Source organism: Mustela putorius, unplaced genomic scaffold (genome assembly GCF_011764305.1).
Source record: "Mustela putorius furo isolate JIRA1106 unplaced genomic scaffold, ASM1176430v1.1 tig00000083_pilon_pilon_pilon, whole genome shotgun sequence".
Taxonomy (NCBI): domain Eukaryota; kingdom Metazoa; phylum Chordata; class Mammalia; order Carnivora; family Mustelidae; genus Mustela; species Mustela putorius.
This window is the reverse complement of record NW_025421273.1, coordinates 6,530,764-6,546,584: the sequence shown is the minus strand read 5'-3', so window position 1 is coordinate 6,546,584 and position 15,821 is coordinate 6,530,764. Positions and strand designations below refer to the sequence as shown.

The window sequence follows — 15,821 nt, the reverse complement described above, 5'->3', positions numbered from 1 at the left end:
CAACTATTTCTAAAGAGTATACTTCTTAGACATAGTTCCTCAACATGATCTCATTCCCATTTCAAAGGAATTTTTTTTTAAAAGATTCATTATCTTACTGTTTATCCTTTTATTTATTTAAAAGGTTTTTTTTTTTTTTTTTTAAGATTTCGTTTTATTTAGAGAGAGAGAGAAAATGCAAGGGGGAAGGGGCAGAGGAGAGGGAAAGAGAATCTCAAGGAGACTCCAAAAGCATTCAGCCTGATGTGGGACTTGATCCCAGGACCCTGAGATCATGACTTGAGCTGAAATCAGGAATCGAACACTTAACTGGCTGAGCCACCCAGATGCCCCTTACTTATTTTTAGACGTTTATTTATTGGGGCGCCTGGGTGGCTTAGTCGTTAAGTGGCTACCTTCAGCTCAGGTCATGATCTTGGAGTCCTGGGAAGGAGTCCCCCATCGGGCTATGTTCTGAGGATGCAGTAGCCAACAGACTCTTAACTGTTATATCATACTAGCTCTTAAATATAAAAGATACTGTCAAAAATAGTCTTCATGTAATAAGGGAGATAATTATACCTATTTCATAGAGCCTGAGGATGAATAGATGATGCATAAAATTTTGTGGTTCAGTAATTAGAATACATGGTGAAACTATATGAATCAGAAGTATTTCAGGAATTGAAATCTGTTTTAAAAACATTTGATTTTACCAGTAAAATGGCTAAGAATGATAAGGATTTTGGGGGGTGAGAATTCACTGATTCTATGGGCAGGAGTCAGTTGTGAATTAAACTGTATGTGGATGGGTGCCTGTGGCTCAGTTGGTCAAGCATCTGTCTTTGGCTCAGGTCATGATCCCAGGGGCCTGGTATCAAGTTCTGAATTGAGTCCTGCATTGGGCTCCCTGCTCAGCAGGGAGTCTGCTTCTCCCTCCAGCTCCCCTTCCCTGCTTACACATTCAACGTGCTCTCTCTCTCTCACAAAAATAAATAAAATTGTTAAAAAAAAAAAAGGAACTATTAAAAAAAACTGCTTATGGATTTGGATTATAAGCTACAGTCCTTAATATCATAATATTGTTAATATTGAATAAGAGTGTTTCTTTAATAAATTAAATTCTAATTTTAAACACTCCTCCCCCTCTTTTAAAGTCGTTTATTGAAGCTTAATTTACATATAGTGGAATTCATTGTTACATTTCTATGTGTTTGACAGATTCATAGCATTGCAATCATTATCACAATCAATATGTAGAACATTTCTATCACCCCAAGGCACAGAGCTGGGTGGTGCAGTCTGTTGAGCATCTGGCTCCTGGTTTCTGCTCAGGTCCTGACTTCATGGTGGTGGGATGGAGCCCTGAGTCGGGCTTCTCACTCAGCACAGAGTTTGCTTGAGATTCTCTCTCACCTGCTTGTGCTCTTTCCCTCTGTCTCTCAAATAAATCTTTGAAAAAATAAAAGAACATTTCTATCCCCCAGAAATTTCTTTGTGCCCTTGGAGATCAGCTTCTTCCCATTGATTTTTCTGCTCCTATAGTTCCACCTTTTCTTGAAAGTCATTTAAATGGAATTGCCCTTCTTCCTGCTGTTGTTTAGCTATAATTGCTGCAATAGCAAACAAGATAATTAACCCTTGTGCTGATATAGCTTTCTTACAAATTAGGAATTGCATTAAGAAGCAATTAGATGAAAAAAAAAAGAAGCAATTAGATGAGAAATAATTAATCTAGCCTGTTAAATTGTAAAAAAGAGACTTTGTCAAGGGATTAGTAAATATTTTTTAGTTTACATGACATATTTAAAAAGAAACAATTCAGGTTTTCACACTTTAGGTGGGAAACTAATAATGTCAATATGGTTTTGAACCCCCTTCCTTATACAAAATTAGATGAATCATAATCCTTAATTTATGACACACTTGAATATAAGCATGGCTGTTTGTTTATTTTTAATAATCTAATAAACACACATCATTCAATACACCATGACAAATAGAACCTTGTCAAGAATTCACTTGACTTTTACCAATGTGTATCTTAATACAAATTATATAAAAATCTTTAATAGAGGGGTGCCTGGGTGGCTCAGTGGGTTAAGCCTCTGCCTTTGGCTCAGGTCATGATCTCAAGGTCTTGGGATCAAGCCCTCACATCAGGCTCTCTGCTCAGCAGGGAGCCTGCGTCCCTCACCCTCTCTGCCTGCCTCTCTGCCTACTTGTGATTTCTCTCTTTGTCAAATAAATAAATAAATAAAATCTTTTAAAAAATCTTTAATAGAATTTTGATTATATATAATTAATTAGTAGGAGTTCCTTCCCCCGCCCCACCGTTTTCTTTTTTGGAAGGAGGGAAATAAATTTACCCAGTCTCTTGTCTTTCAGTTTTGTTTTTAGTTTCTGTTTTTATGCATTAAAAAAAAAGAAAGTTGGTATAGTCAAGTTCATTAATTGTTTTTTTTTTTTTTTGCTTTCCATGTCTTATCTAGTAATTTCTCCTTAATTGAGTTTGTGAAGATAGTCTGTATTTTCTTCTAATTTTGCAAAATATTTTGTATATTTTGGTCTTTAGCATATACCTGTAATTTGTTTTGTGAATGGTGTGAGGTAATGATTTAATTTCATATCTTGTATGGGTAATTACTTGTTTTCATGCCATTTATTAAATTTTTTTTCACTGATTTTAACACTGCCTCTGTCATATATTGTTTCCAATATGCAGGAGTCTTTTTCTGGCCTTTAGATTCTGTTCAATTAGGATATTTGAGTGTATATACACCATTACTTACTTTACTTATTGCTTAACTTTATAGACTAGGTAGGGTAATTCTTCAGGAGGTTCTTGGCTAACTTTGCCCTTTACTCTTTTACATACTTCCCCCCCCCCACTATTGTTAATTTTTTTTTTTTTTTTTTTAATAAAACCCCCTTTGAGGGGCGCCTGGGTGGCTCAGCCAGTTAAGCAGCTGCCTTTGGCTCAGGTCATGATCCCAGGGTCCTGGGATCAAGCCCCACATGGGGCTGTCTGCTCAGCAGTGAGCCTCTTTCTCTCTCCCTCTGCCTGGCTCTCTGCCTACTTGTGTTCTGTCAAATAAATAAATAAAATCTTTAAAAAAAGATAAAGCCCTTTTGGGATTTTTGGCTGGAAATATATTGAATTTGTTAGATGAATTTGGTGAGAATTGACATCTTTAAAATATTGAGCCTTTCTTTCTGTGAGCATGGTTTTCTCTACAAATACATAAGACTTTTTAAATTCCTTTCAATACATTATATGATTTTCTCCATAGAGGTCTTTGTATATTTTTTGTTAGATTGAATCTTAGGTATCTTGTACTTTTTTGTGATTATGTTACCCTATTTAGTTATTTGTAAGATTATTATCATTATTGTTTTGAGAGTGAGAGAGGGAACAGGGCTGAGAGAGAATCTTTTTTTAAAAAATTTTAAACGATTTTATTTATTTATTTGATAGAGATTACAAGTAGGCAAAGAGGCAGGCAGAGAGAAAGAGGAGGGAAGCAGGCTCCCTGCAGAGCAGAGAGCCCAATGTAGGGCTCCATCCCCAGGACCCTGAGATCATGACCTGAGCCAAAGGCACAGGCTTTAACCCACTGAGCCACCCAGGCGCCGCCCCCCGGGGGGGAGAGACTCTTAATTAAGTAGGCTCCCCTCTCAGTGTGGAGCCTGACATGAAGCTGGATCTCAGAACCCTGAGATCATGACCTGAACTGAAATCAAGAGCTGATGCTTAACCGACTCAGCCACCCAGGTGCCTGCTGTCCTTTTTAAAGATTACATTTTCTGTTTACTTGTTTATCCTTCTTAAAGATTACATTTTCTGTTTGTCGCATCTGTATAGAAAAACATCCACATACTTTGCAAACACTCTGATATCTGAGGATTCTTTTGGATTTTCTGTGTAGATAGTCTTATCATCTGCAAACAATGATAGCTTCCTATCTTCCTTTCCATTTCTTATACCTTTTAGTTTTTTCTTATCAAACTTTACAGGTCAGGATTGCTAGTGAAAATCAAATTGATGTAGCAATTGTAGATACAGTTTTTCTGGTCCCAGTTTCAGGGGAAAGTTTAAATATTTTGTCATTGAGTTTTGGCTGCATTGTTTTTAATTATAAAGTTTATTTCTTTTTCTTTTCTTTTTTTTTTTTTTAAAGTGTATCTCATGTTAATGAACTTAGATTTTAGTCCAAACTGGAAAGGGAGTCACTGAAGGTTTTAAAATTTTTTAAAACTATTTTTTAAAGATTTCATTTCTTTGTCAGAGAGCACACAAGCATGCAAAAGGAGAAGCAGGCTCCCCACTGAGCAGGGAACCCGATGTGAGACTCGATCCCAGGACCCTGGGATCATGACCTGAGCCAAAGGCAGATGCTTAACCGACTGAGCCACTCAGGCAGGCTTCCTGGGTTTTTTTTGTTGTTGTTGCTGTTTTTTTGTTTTTTTCAGAGAGAGCAAGCAAGAGCATGAGCACATAAGCAGGTGGAGTGACAGGCAGAAGGAATAGCAGGCTCCCTGCTTAGCAGGGAACCCAACTTGGGACTGAATTCCTGGACCCTGGGATCATGACCTGAGCTGAAGGCAAGGTCTTAACTGACTGAACCACCCAGGTGCCCCTTTAATTATAAAGTTTTATCAAATGATCATTGTTGTATCTACCCGGATGATGTATTATCTATTGCTGCAGAACAGATTACTACAACATGTGTTGATGGAGATGTGGAGAAATTAGAATCTTTATAGAGTGCTAATGAGAATGTAAAATGGTAGCTACTTTGGAAAAAAGTTTTTCAAAATGTTAATATAGAGTTACTGTATGTTTCAGCAATTCCATGCCTGGGTATATCCCCAAGAGAGATGAAAGCATATGTCCACATAAAAATTTGTACATGAATTTTCATAGCAGCATTATTTACTATAGTGAGAAAGTAGAATACAACCCAAATTTGCACCAACTGATGAATGGATAAATAAAATATGATGTATCTATTCAATAGAGTATTATTCAGCAACAAAAAGAAATGTAGTTGACCTTTGAGTAACACCAGTTTGAGCTGCATGGATCTACTTGCACACGATTTTTTTTCAATAAACACACTACTGTAAATGTATTTTCTCTTCCTTATGATTTTCTTAACATTTTATTTTCTCTAACTTCTTCTGAGAATCAAGTATGTAATATATATAGCATACAAAATATGTGTTAATTGACTGTTTATATAATTGGTAAGGCTTTCAGTCAACAGTAGGCTCTTGGTAGTCAAGTGAAAATTTATATCTGGATTTTTGACCGCATGAAGGGGTAACATTCCTAATCCCTATGTTGCTCCACTAACACACGTTACACATAGATGAATACTGAAAATATTATACCTAGTGAAAGAAACCAGTCACAAAAGTCCATATGTTATATAAAGCTATTTATAGGAAATGGCCAGTACAAGCAAATCTCTAGAGATAGAAAGTAGGTTAATGGGGGCATGTGTGGCTCAGTTGGTTGAGCAACTGTCTTTGGCTCAGGTCACGATCTCAGGGTCCTTGGGCTCTCTGCTCAGCGAGGAGTCTGCTTCCACACCCCCCCGCCTGCTTCTTTGCTTATTTGTGATCTTTCCCTATGTCAAATAAATAAAATCTTTAAAAAAAAAAAAAAGGAAAGTAGGTTAATGGTTGTCAGGGACTAGGGGTTGGAAAAGATTGGGGAGTGACTGCTAATGCACATGGGCCTTTTTTGGGGGGGGTGTTGGTGCTGGAAGTGTTCTAAAATTAGATTCTGTTGATGATTGTACTTCTTAATACACTAATAACCATCTAGTTATATACTTCAAATGGTCAAACCAAATGAAATGTCAGTTATATCTCAGTAAAGCTCTATAAGGGGTGCCTGGGTGGCTCAGTGGGTTAGTCACCCAACTCATGATCTCAGGGTTGTGAGATTGAGATCCATGCTCAGCAGAGTCTGCTTTAAGATTCTTTCCTTCTGCCCCCCTCACAAATTAAATAAACAAAAATTAAAAAAAAAAAAAAAGCTCTTTAGGGGCACCTGGGTGACTCATTCGGTTAAGCGTCTGCCTTTAACTCAGGTCATGATCTCAGGGTCCTGGGATCACCCTGCCTCAGGCTTCTTGCTCACCCGGGAGCCTGATTCTCCGTCTCCCTCTGCCTTTCCGCCCTACTTATACTTTCTCTCTCTCTCTCTTCCTGTCAAATGAATAAAATCTTAAAAAAAAAAAAGCTCTTTAAAAAAAGTGTGTATACAATTTGTTTAGATATTACCAAATTATATAAGTTTGCATTCCCACCAGCAATAAGTGCACAGCTTTATCAAAAGAATGTAAGTCATACATTTTAATTCTCACCAACTTGAGAGAAAAGTTCTCTTATTTAAAAAGGTTTATAAAAAACTTGTATTTCCCAATGAGTAAATTTGAATATCTTTTCGTATGTTTAAGGGCCATTTTTATATCTGCTTTAGTGAATTGTATGTTTACTTGTTTTCTCTATTTTTCCCTTGGGTTTTTTGGTCCTTTATTCCTCTATTTTAAGTGTTCTTTATATATTAGTGATATTCACCCTTTGTAACATAGTATCCTATTTCTAAGAGTGTCCTGCTCTATGGACTGAGCTAGCCAGGAAGTTGCCCGTAGTATCCTATTTCTTGTATCATAGTTTGGGTTTTCCTTGTTTTTTTGTAGTTTATATAAATAAAGTCATACGTATAAACTGTTTCTGATGAGAGTGTGATTTGTACTCTAAGCAGCTAACAGTCTGAGCAGAATTTACTTCTGAGTGATACTTCAGTTTTTATCATTTTGCAGTTTTTTTTCAGTCCTGAGAATAACATTTATTATTCAGAGTTATTTCTCTTTTTATTGCTATGTCAATTTCTATCCTGTCTAATAGTCCCAGAGTAAATGATGGTTTCTTTCTGAAGTCTCTGTAGAACTCCCCGAGGTCGACTTAGATGTTCCTTTTTTTATATTCCCATTGTACTTTGTAGTTTCTTTAATGACATTTACATGATTGTAATTGTTTCTATGTTGTTTCTCCTTACCAGACTTTAAGCTGTTTGAAGGCTGAGTCCTATTTTTGTGTTTCTGGCATAGTTCTGTATTTCGTATTTAGTAAGTGCTTAATAAATATTATTGAAAGAACTGGTATAGTAAGAGGTAGGAAAGAGGTAATGTCATTGTAGGGAAAAATTTGTCCTTGAGGATCAGGTGGAATTTGAATAATCAAAGAAAAGGGTGAGAGAAGAGGACTAGCAAAGGGATGGGATGGGGATGAGCATGGTATGTGTAGTGAACAGTGAAGATACTTTTCTGATGGGAACATGTTTCTTTATACTTGTATTCGTCAGTCATATCTTTACTTTGTATTTGCTATATGAAAGGCACTGGTTTAGGTGATACAAAACACAGATTTTTAAAATTTGGTACTTTGGCGGGGCGCCTGGGTGGCTTAGTGGGTTAAAGCCTCTACCTTCGGCTCAGATCATGATCCCAGGGTCCTGGGATCGAGCCCTGCGTTGGGCTCTCTGCTCCGCAGGGAGCCTACTTCCTCCCCTCTCTCTCTCTGCCTGCCTCTCTGCCTACTTGTGATCTCTCTCTCTCTGTCAAATAAATAAAATCTTAAAAAAAAATTTGATACTTTGGGAGAGTAGTCGGAAGTAAGATTAGAAAGGTAAAGAGGAGCAGGATTTTAGAGGACCTCGAAAGAAAGGCATAGGTGTTGTGCTTTAAGATTGGTAAGAGGTACCAAGTGAAGGATCTGCTGGAAGCTGTTATTTCACTGATGTTTTTATGAGGGAGGTACCTGTGTGGATAGGGAAGAGAGTGATAGAAAGTGATATTGAGGGGCACCTGGGTGGCTCAGTTGGTTAAGCATCTGCCTTCGGCTCAGGTCATGACCCCAGGGTCTGCTCAGTGGGGAGGCTGCTTCTTCTCTCCCTCTGCCTGCTGCTCCCTTTGCTTGTGCTCTCTCTTTCTCTGTCAAATAAATAAATAAGCTTAAAAAAAAAAAGACCTTGGCTAGGTCAGAGGATATGAGATTATAGAGATTGGGTCAAGAATGAGAGAGTATGGGCGCCTGGGTGGCTCAGTGGGTTAAGCCGCTGCCTTCGGCTCAGGTCATGATCTCAGGGTCCTGGGATCGAGTCCCGCATCGGGCTCTCTGCTCAGCAGGGAGCCTGCTTCCTCCTCTCTCTCTCTGCCTACTTGTAATCTCTCTCTGTCAAATAAATAAAATCTTAAAAAAAAAAAAAGAATGAGAGATTATGATGGTTTTTCAGGAACTCTGAACTTTAGAACTTTACTTTTTAGATAACTTGTGTGGGTGTTAGGGTAGCTTTCTGAGCTAAGCACAATAGGAGAGGTAATACGTTTTCTTTTCTTTTTTTTTTTTTTTAAGATTTTATTTGTTGATTTGACAGACAGAGATTACAAGCAGACAGAGAGGCAGGCAGAGAGAGAGAGAGGGAAACAGGCTCCCTGCTGAGCAGAGAGCCTGATGCGGGACTCGATCCCACGACCCTGAGATCATGACCTGAGCCGAAGGCAGTGGCTTAACCCACTGAGCCACCCAGGCGCCCCAGGTAATACGTTTAGTGAGCAGAGGAAAAAGTGAGTTTAGTTTGAGACACATTGAACTTCTCTTCCCACACTTTTCCCTAGCCCATTTAATGGCTATTCCATTGTGCTCCGACTGCTATCTTTGGATTCATTTTTGATTCTTCTTTTTATCTCATATCGATATTCACATTGCTATAAAATCTTGTCCATTTACTTTTGAAATATATCCAACAGTTGACCACTTTTCACCCTCTCCAGAACCTAACCACTATCATTTCTCACCTAATTATTATAGTAGCTTCCTAACTGATCTTCTTGTTTATGCCCTGTCCCCTTATCTGTTTTCAACCCAGCTTCTGAATGATTCCTATAATAATCAAGTCATCCGTCTCTGTGCATAAAACTCTTCTTTCCTGGAGTAAAAGTCACAGACCTCGAGGAGGGCCTACATGTCCCCTTCCCCTTTCTCTCCCATTTTCTTCTTTCTTCCTTTTGCCTTTTGCTCACTTCACTCCAGCCACAGTGCTCTTCTTGCTAATCCTTGAACTAGTCTGGTGTACTCTATCCTGAAGTTACTATATTTCCCTTTCCTTTGACTAGAGGGCTCTTCCCCCAGTCACTGGCGCAGCTCACTCCCTACTTTCGGATCTTTACTCATATGTCACTTTTTTAGTGAATCCTTCTCTTACAACCCAGTTTGAAATTATAGTTCTCTTCCTGCTGAATGTTCTTTCCCTTTGATTCATTTGTCTCCTTAGCCTTTGTCACCATCTACATGTATACTCTACATATTTTATTTTCATCTCTTCCCACTGGAATTTAAGATCCATAAGAATAAGGATTTTTACTTTATTCACTGTTGTACCTCTAGCACTGAGAACTGTAAGCATATAATAGGTGCTCAATATTTGCTGAATGACTAAATTAATTAATGGAGTGCCTGGGATATCTTGGAATAGATGCTTGCTATTTATTTATACCCTATTTAATTTCACAAAGAAGTAGAGGCAAGAAAGTGTCTACTAGACAGGGGTGCCTGGGTGGCTCAATCAGTTAGGTTTCTGCCTTCAGTTCAGGTCATGATCCTGGGGTCCTGAGATTGAGCCCTGCATTGAGCTCCCTGCTCAGCAGGGGAACCTGCTTTTCCCTCGCCCTCTGCCCCTCCCCTCGCTTGTGTCCTCTCTTTCTCTCTCTCAAATAAATAGATAAAATCTTTAAAAAAAGAAGGAAAGAAAGAAACTAATAGACAAACCGGAACCCATTAAAATGGTTTAGAGTGGAAGAAAGATTTGCATGAAGCCGTGGCAGTACATGAGATAGCTTAGAGAAAGTATAAAGAGTCAGAAGAGGATTAGGGATGGGATTCTGGAAACACCTCCATGTAAGCACTGTTCTTTGACTTTGCTAGGCAGGAACCTAGGCCTTGTGCTTCAGAGTTCCTTATTGGGCCTTTGTTGAGTTTTACCCCTACTGATAGAATGAGGATATGGGTGGCGGGGGGGTGCGAGGTGCACAAGGAAACTCGTTCATTTGATACCATTTCTACATTAAGTTCTGAGTATTTGAACCCCAGAATTCCCTGCCCATGTAGCGCTTCAAAAGCCTCTTCTCTGATTCTCTCCTCTCTTGACTGAACACATGTATTGGCTTCTCTGGGCTTAAGTGATGACCAAGCAACTGCTGTGTGCAGGCATGTGGCCAGAACTTGGACTTGTGGGATGGGATGTCGACATGTATACATATGAGGCTCCTTATGAATGGAGTGGAACTAAAGGTGGGAGGAGAGAAAGGGGGAAGGCTCCCAAAGAATTTGAGTGACTCCCATGCCACTATAGAACTTGAGGGAGTTTGAGAATTCCAAATCAGAACTTAGCCTTTTAGATTGTTATATTCTAGGGGCACCTGAGTGGCTCAGTGGGTTAAAGCCTCGGCCTTCAGCTCAGGTCATGATCCCAGGGTCCTGGGATCGAGACCCACATCGGGCTCTCTGCTCAGCAGGGAGCCTGCTTCCTCCTCTCTCTCTCTCTCTCTGCCTGCCCCTCTGCCTACTTGTGATCTCTCTCTGTCAAATAAATAAATAAAAATCTTTAAAAAAAATAGATTGTTATATTCTATCCTCCCTCTATATGGGAGGATAGAATATAATAATTTAACATCTTGTTAGCTTGATTTATAACTTTAAAATATTTAGACATGTAGAATGTAGGCTTCCATTTGTACTCTTGCTCCAAGCCCCCCAAAATTAGGGGTTGGCCTACAGGAGGGAATTGAAAAAGAGTAGTTAAAGAGGGAGAAGAGAAATTCAAGATAGAGTTTCAAGGAGGGAATGATCAGTAGTGTCAAATACTTAAGAGACATCAAGTCCTGTGAAAACAGATATATCCATTGAATTTGACTGACAATCGGAATTTAGTAAAAATTTCATTTGGTGGTGATAGATGCCAAACTTCCATAAAAGGAGAAACACCTTTCTTTTATGAGAAAACCCATAAAAGGAGAAACTTCCTAAAGGAATTAGGAAGTGGAAACAGAAGTTAGAGGAGATTTCCCCCTAGATTCATCTCTGAGAAAGGAGCAAACTAGAACGGGAGCTGGAGGGCTTTGCAGGGTTATGGAGGATGACTTTCCTTTCCTGTGTTTAAGATGAAAGGGTCTTATAGATCCTGCCATTTTGAGGGGAAGGACCCGATGTTGTAAGAGAAGGTTAAGGAAAAGGAGGGAGTAATTGATGGAGCAAGACCTAACATCCAGTCCGTAAGTCGTTCGATCAGCCTCTGAAGGGAGGGGGCTGTTTGAGGAGGCTCGGGATGTTTGGATGTGTATGGAAGCTAGGTCCGGAGGGTGAGAGAGCAGGAATGTGACTTAATAGGCCGCATATCATTGATTTTATGTTACAATAGTTTTTGGGTTAGGGTTTTTAAGCCTGATTTTATAATCCTGGGCATCAGGGTTTATGCTTGCAGCCAGATGTTAAAATCATCTTGGTTACTTGAAATATAGCCCATGGTATGAGGCCTAGGCCATAGCATGTTGGGTCTGTCTGTATTCAATAATTTTGACAATTTAGTGGTGACTTAAAATTTTAAGTTTGATAAAGATTTCTGATTCCTCAATAGCCTAGAAATAGTTTCTTTATTACATCCATTATATAATGTGTGTTATCAGGATTTGGAGATGGCTTATTGTAAGAAGTACATATTATCTGAATCATACCTATTTTGGGTAAAATATTTTCAAATGGAATTATATTAATACTGTCTTTTTTCCCCCACATAGTAGTTCCAAAGAACTGCTGGTTTATATTTTAGCTCTTGCCAACTTGTGAAAATAGTGAAGGATGATTACACTACTTAACATTCAAATTGTAAGTAAACTTTATTTCTGCTATTATTACCTAAGTGTTAAGAAAACAGATATTGAAAATAGCTATTACCTTTTAATGATAGTAGTGAGCTTTAGTGTGATATGAACTGTGGATTTTTACTAGTTTTTGTTGTTAAAATACAAATACATCCTATCCCATTGTCTGTGATAAGATAAAAAACAATACTAACAGTCCTGAATGAATTTTAGAAGGTGTGAAATTTCTGCCTTTTTTCCAGGTATTTCTTTTATTGTATAAATTTATGGAAATTCTTTATTTTATTTTCATATCTGTATAGTGCCAGGGGTCAAATTTTAACATAGGCCATGATATTAATGGAATGATTTATTAGAAATGTATATTCATTTCTATTTAAATATACTTAATTTTTATGCATTATTTAATTTTTATATGAAAATATGTAACAAATAAATCTTTAATTCTTTTATGAAAAATATAACCTACATAAAATCAAATAAAATATAACTTTATAGGGATAATCTAATGCATAAATCTAGATTATATGTATATATCAACATTCATCACTACTAGGAAAAAGGCTTGAATTATGTTTATTTGAAGTGATTTCCTATATTGAAATTTAAAAAATATATATCTTATTTATTTTAGAGGGAGCGTGAACACAAGTGGTGGGGAGGGGCAGAGAAGAGCGGGGAGAGAGAATCTTAAGCAGACTCCTTGTTGAGAGTGGAACTGCATGTGGGGCTTGATCTCACAATCCTGGGATCATGACCTGAGCTAAAACTTAAGAGTCAGATGCTTAACCCACTGAGCCACTCAGGGATCGCTGCTATAATGAATTTTTAACCAATAGCAAAAAAACCCCAAAAACTACTGAGGAAAGAATGATAAAGTAATATTAAAGGCATTCCATGTGATTTTGCTATTTTATTTTTAAACTACTCTATTTGAAAGCTTAAATATATAACTCAAATTAATCCATTTTATAGTCCTTATAGAGTATTCAGAATATGAACACAAAATGAGATTGCTACCATAAGCAAGCAAATGACATTTTTAATTATATTAGTCAAATAAAGAAACTAAAGGAGCCAAGGAAGAATGAAATATTTACAAACCAATAAATCTTTTAATTTGGTAAATAGGCAAATAATTTTAGAAGTTGTCTTGATTTAGCATATTTTATTATCAATGTATAAAAGATTTTTTAAATTTCTATGAAAATATTTCAGGAATAAAAGTACATCTTCATAAAAAGAGAAAGTTATAACATTTTACATTTTATCCGTTAGAATGTAAGTATCATAAGGTCATCTATGTGCAATCACTTGATTGCAATAACTTGTTCATGAAGTTGACGGCTCTAAGGAGGAGAATGCTCATTACTGCCCTCTTTTGACACTGGGCTTTGTAAGTCTGAGCTCCCTTTTCTTAGTTTACAGAAGTGTCAAAGATTAGATTGTAAAATAGATTGTGTTTTTTATATCCTTCCTGTATATTTTTAATAACTTCTCAAATTCTTCCTCTTTTTAGGCCCTCTGGTTAATCATCTTTAGAAGACTGGATTTCTGGATATCTCCTTCACTCTAAAAGTCTGTTGACTTTTAGAACATGATAATGCAAACTTGTAACACTGCAGTCATCTATGAATCTTTAAATTACATTGATTAATAGTGTTCGAAGCTTCCTCAGGGAATAACAATGACATCAGCAGTGGTTGACAATGGAGGTTCTGTTTTGGAGCTTTCCAGCAATGGAGTAGAAAATCAAGAGGTTAGGCATCCCATGTATTACATTACTGTTTTGTTCACAGAAATCAGTATATGAACTCATTTTGAAACTAATGGGAAATACACACATACACACATTTATACACACACACACACACACATATATATTTAAACTTGTATATTTTAGTAGAAATGTACAATGCATGAAATTGTACATGTACATATTATGTGCCCTCACATAATTTAGGTAGTAGAAGGTTGAGGTAGGTATTGCCAGGCTCATCTGAGTTTTTGAAACATGCATATATTGGAATGAACTGGGAGGAAAAAACTGAAAGAAAGAACACAGAAAGTTTTGAGATAGGTTTTAATTCCTGATAAAAATCCATTGTTTTGGATTACAGAATCTGTAGGTAAATACTGTACCTAAAGACATAAATTAGATTCATCTTAAATTAGAATTTTGTATTTCCTTTAGTTGTCATCTGTGCTTTTTGGTTATTTTATTATACCTAATTCAGCGTGGAGAACTATCATATTTTAATCCCATATATATATGTGTATATATATATATGTATGTGTATATATATATACACACACATACATACACACACACACACGTACACTTAAGAATTTGGGTGATTTGTAAATCAGAAAGAAAGGTTTTGAAATGTTTTACATGTAGAACTCTGCATCATTAGCATATTTGGTTATTTTCTTATTACTGATAACATTGAAGAATAGGAGATAGGAGTAGAAAAATAACAGTACCAGAAACATAAGGACTTCCAAGGCCTGGCTTCTGTTCCCTCCATTCAGTAAAGACTGAGTATTGGGTAGGATCTAAATTAAAATATATTAGTGCTGTCATAACAATGGACAAATACTTGATCAGAGAAGAGATGGGCAAATGGAAATCTGGCTGTGTTTTAAAAATCTGTATTCTCTCTATTCTGTGGAAGATACTCCTGTTACTGGTCCTTAGTACCAGCAGAATAGTATCAGAACCAAGAAATGTTAGAATATTAGGCTGTGTATTCTGGAATCTGTTTCTTTTTCTTGCTTGTTTTTGTCTGTTCAGTCTTCCAAGGTAACTATAGTTAAATTCAGTGGGAAGGGGATAAAATGAAGGTACTACTTTTTCTTTGTTCTCAGTGGACTTGGTAACCAGAATGTTCTTACTGTGTTTGAATCTAAAACTGATTTAAGGTCCGTTAAGAGAAGTCACAGCTAGAGACTGTACTTAATTCTCAAATTCAATAATTCTCGTAATCAGTTTCTGTTTGTTCCTTGAAGATTCACTTTCTATATGATCACTTCTAGATATGACTCCCCAAAGAGATCAGAGATTCTGGGGACTTCCATCCCCTTCACATCACCCAGACCAATTATTACTTCTTTTTCCAGTGCTTTCTCTTTGATATATAATTTTACTTTGTTGTATTTAACCCTCAGAAGGGAATCACCAAGAGTAATAGGCAGTGTCTATTTACCTTGTGCTCATTTGGTATCATTATTATGGGAAAAAGGGTGCAACAGTTTGTTTCTGGAAGACACTGTATTTTTCTTCCTTTACATGGAACCCAGGTGTTCACGGCCTGGAGGACTAATTATTATGGAAGAAAGAATCTGATAAATGAAGTCATTTTACCAAAGCATTATTGATTAATGATTTATGTAGTAGGTAGCCTATGGGTAGTCACAGGCATTTTAGGTGATATGGCCCTAGAATGGGGGAAATTATTCTTGGGGAACTCTTTCTTCAAATTATACTATGTAGATATGCACTTACTTTCATTTATTTATTCCTTCAGTAAATATTAATTGTTTACTTACTGTGCGTCAAGTACTTTTCAAGGCACTGGGAATGAAATATTTCAGAATGGCTATGAAGAATAAATCAGGGCTAGAGTTAGATGGAGAGTTGGTAGGGGATATTTTAGTTAGGGTGGTCAGAGAAGCTTTTTCTGAAGAGGTAGCATTTTATTTATTTTTTAATTTATTAAGATTTTGTTTATTTATTTGAGAGGGAGTGAGAGTACAAGCAGGAGGAGCAGCAGAGGGAGAACGAGAATCAAGCTCCCTGCTCAAGGAGCCTGACATGAGGCTTGATCCCAGGACCCTGGGATCATGACCTGAGCTGAAGGCAGACACTTAACTGACTGAGCCACCCAG

At 37.2% G+C, this 15,821-nt stretch overlaps 1 protein-coding gene across 7 annotated transcripts in view; it reads left to right on the top strand.

Annotated features, from left to right (window-relative positions):
- The window catches only part of ELF2 (E74 like ETS transcription factor 2), a 101,268-nt gene that overhangs the window by 16,992 nt on the left and 68,455 nt on the right, over positions 1–15,821 (top strand). For 4 of the 7 annotated variants that reach the window (XM_004768501.2, XM_004768499.2, XM_004768500.2 and 1 more), the window contains exons 2-3: positions 11,847–11,934; positions 13,450–13,689. The exons of the other annotated variants lie outside the window; for them this stretch is intronic. In XM_004768501.2, coding sequence (XP_004768558.1) covers positions 13,618–13,689 — 72 coding nt within the window. In that variant the 5' untranslated portion in view covers positions 11,847–11,934; positions 13,450–13,617. The remainder of the gene's footprint in view (positions 1–11,846; positions 11,935–13,449; positions 13,690–15,821) is intronic. 7 annotated transcript variants of the gene reach the window in all.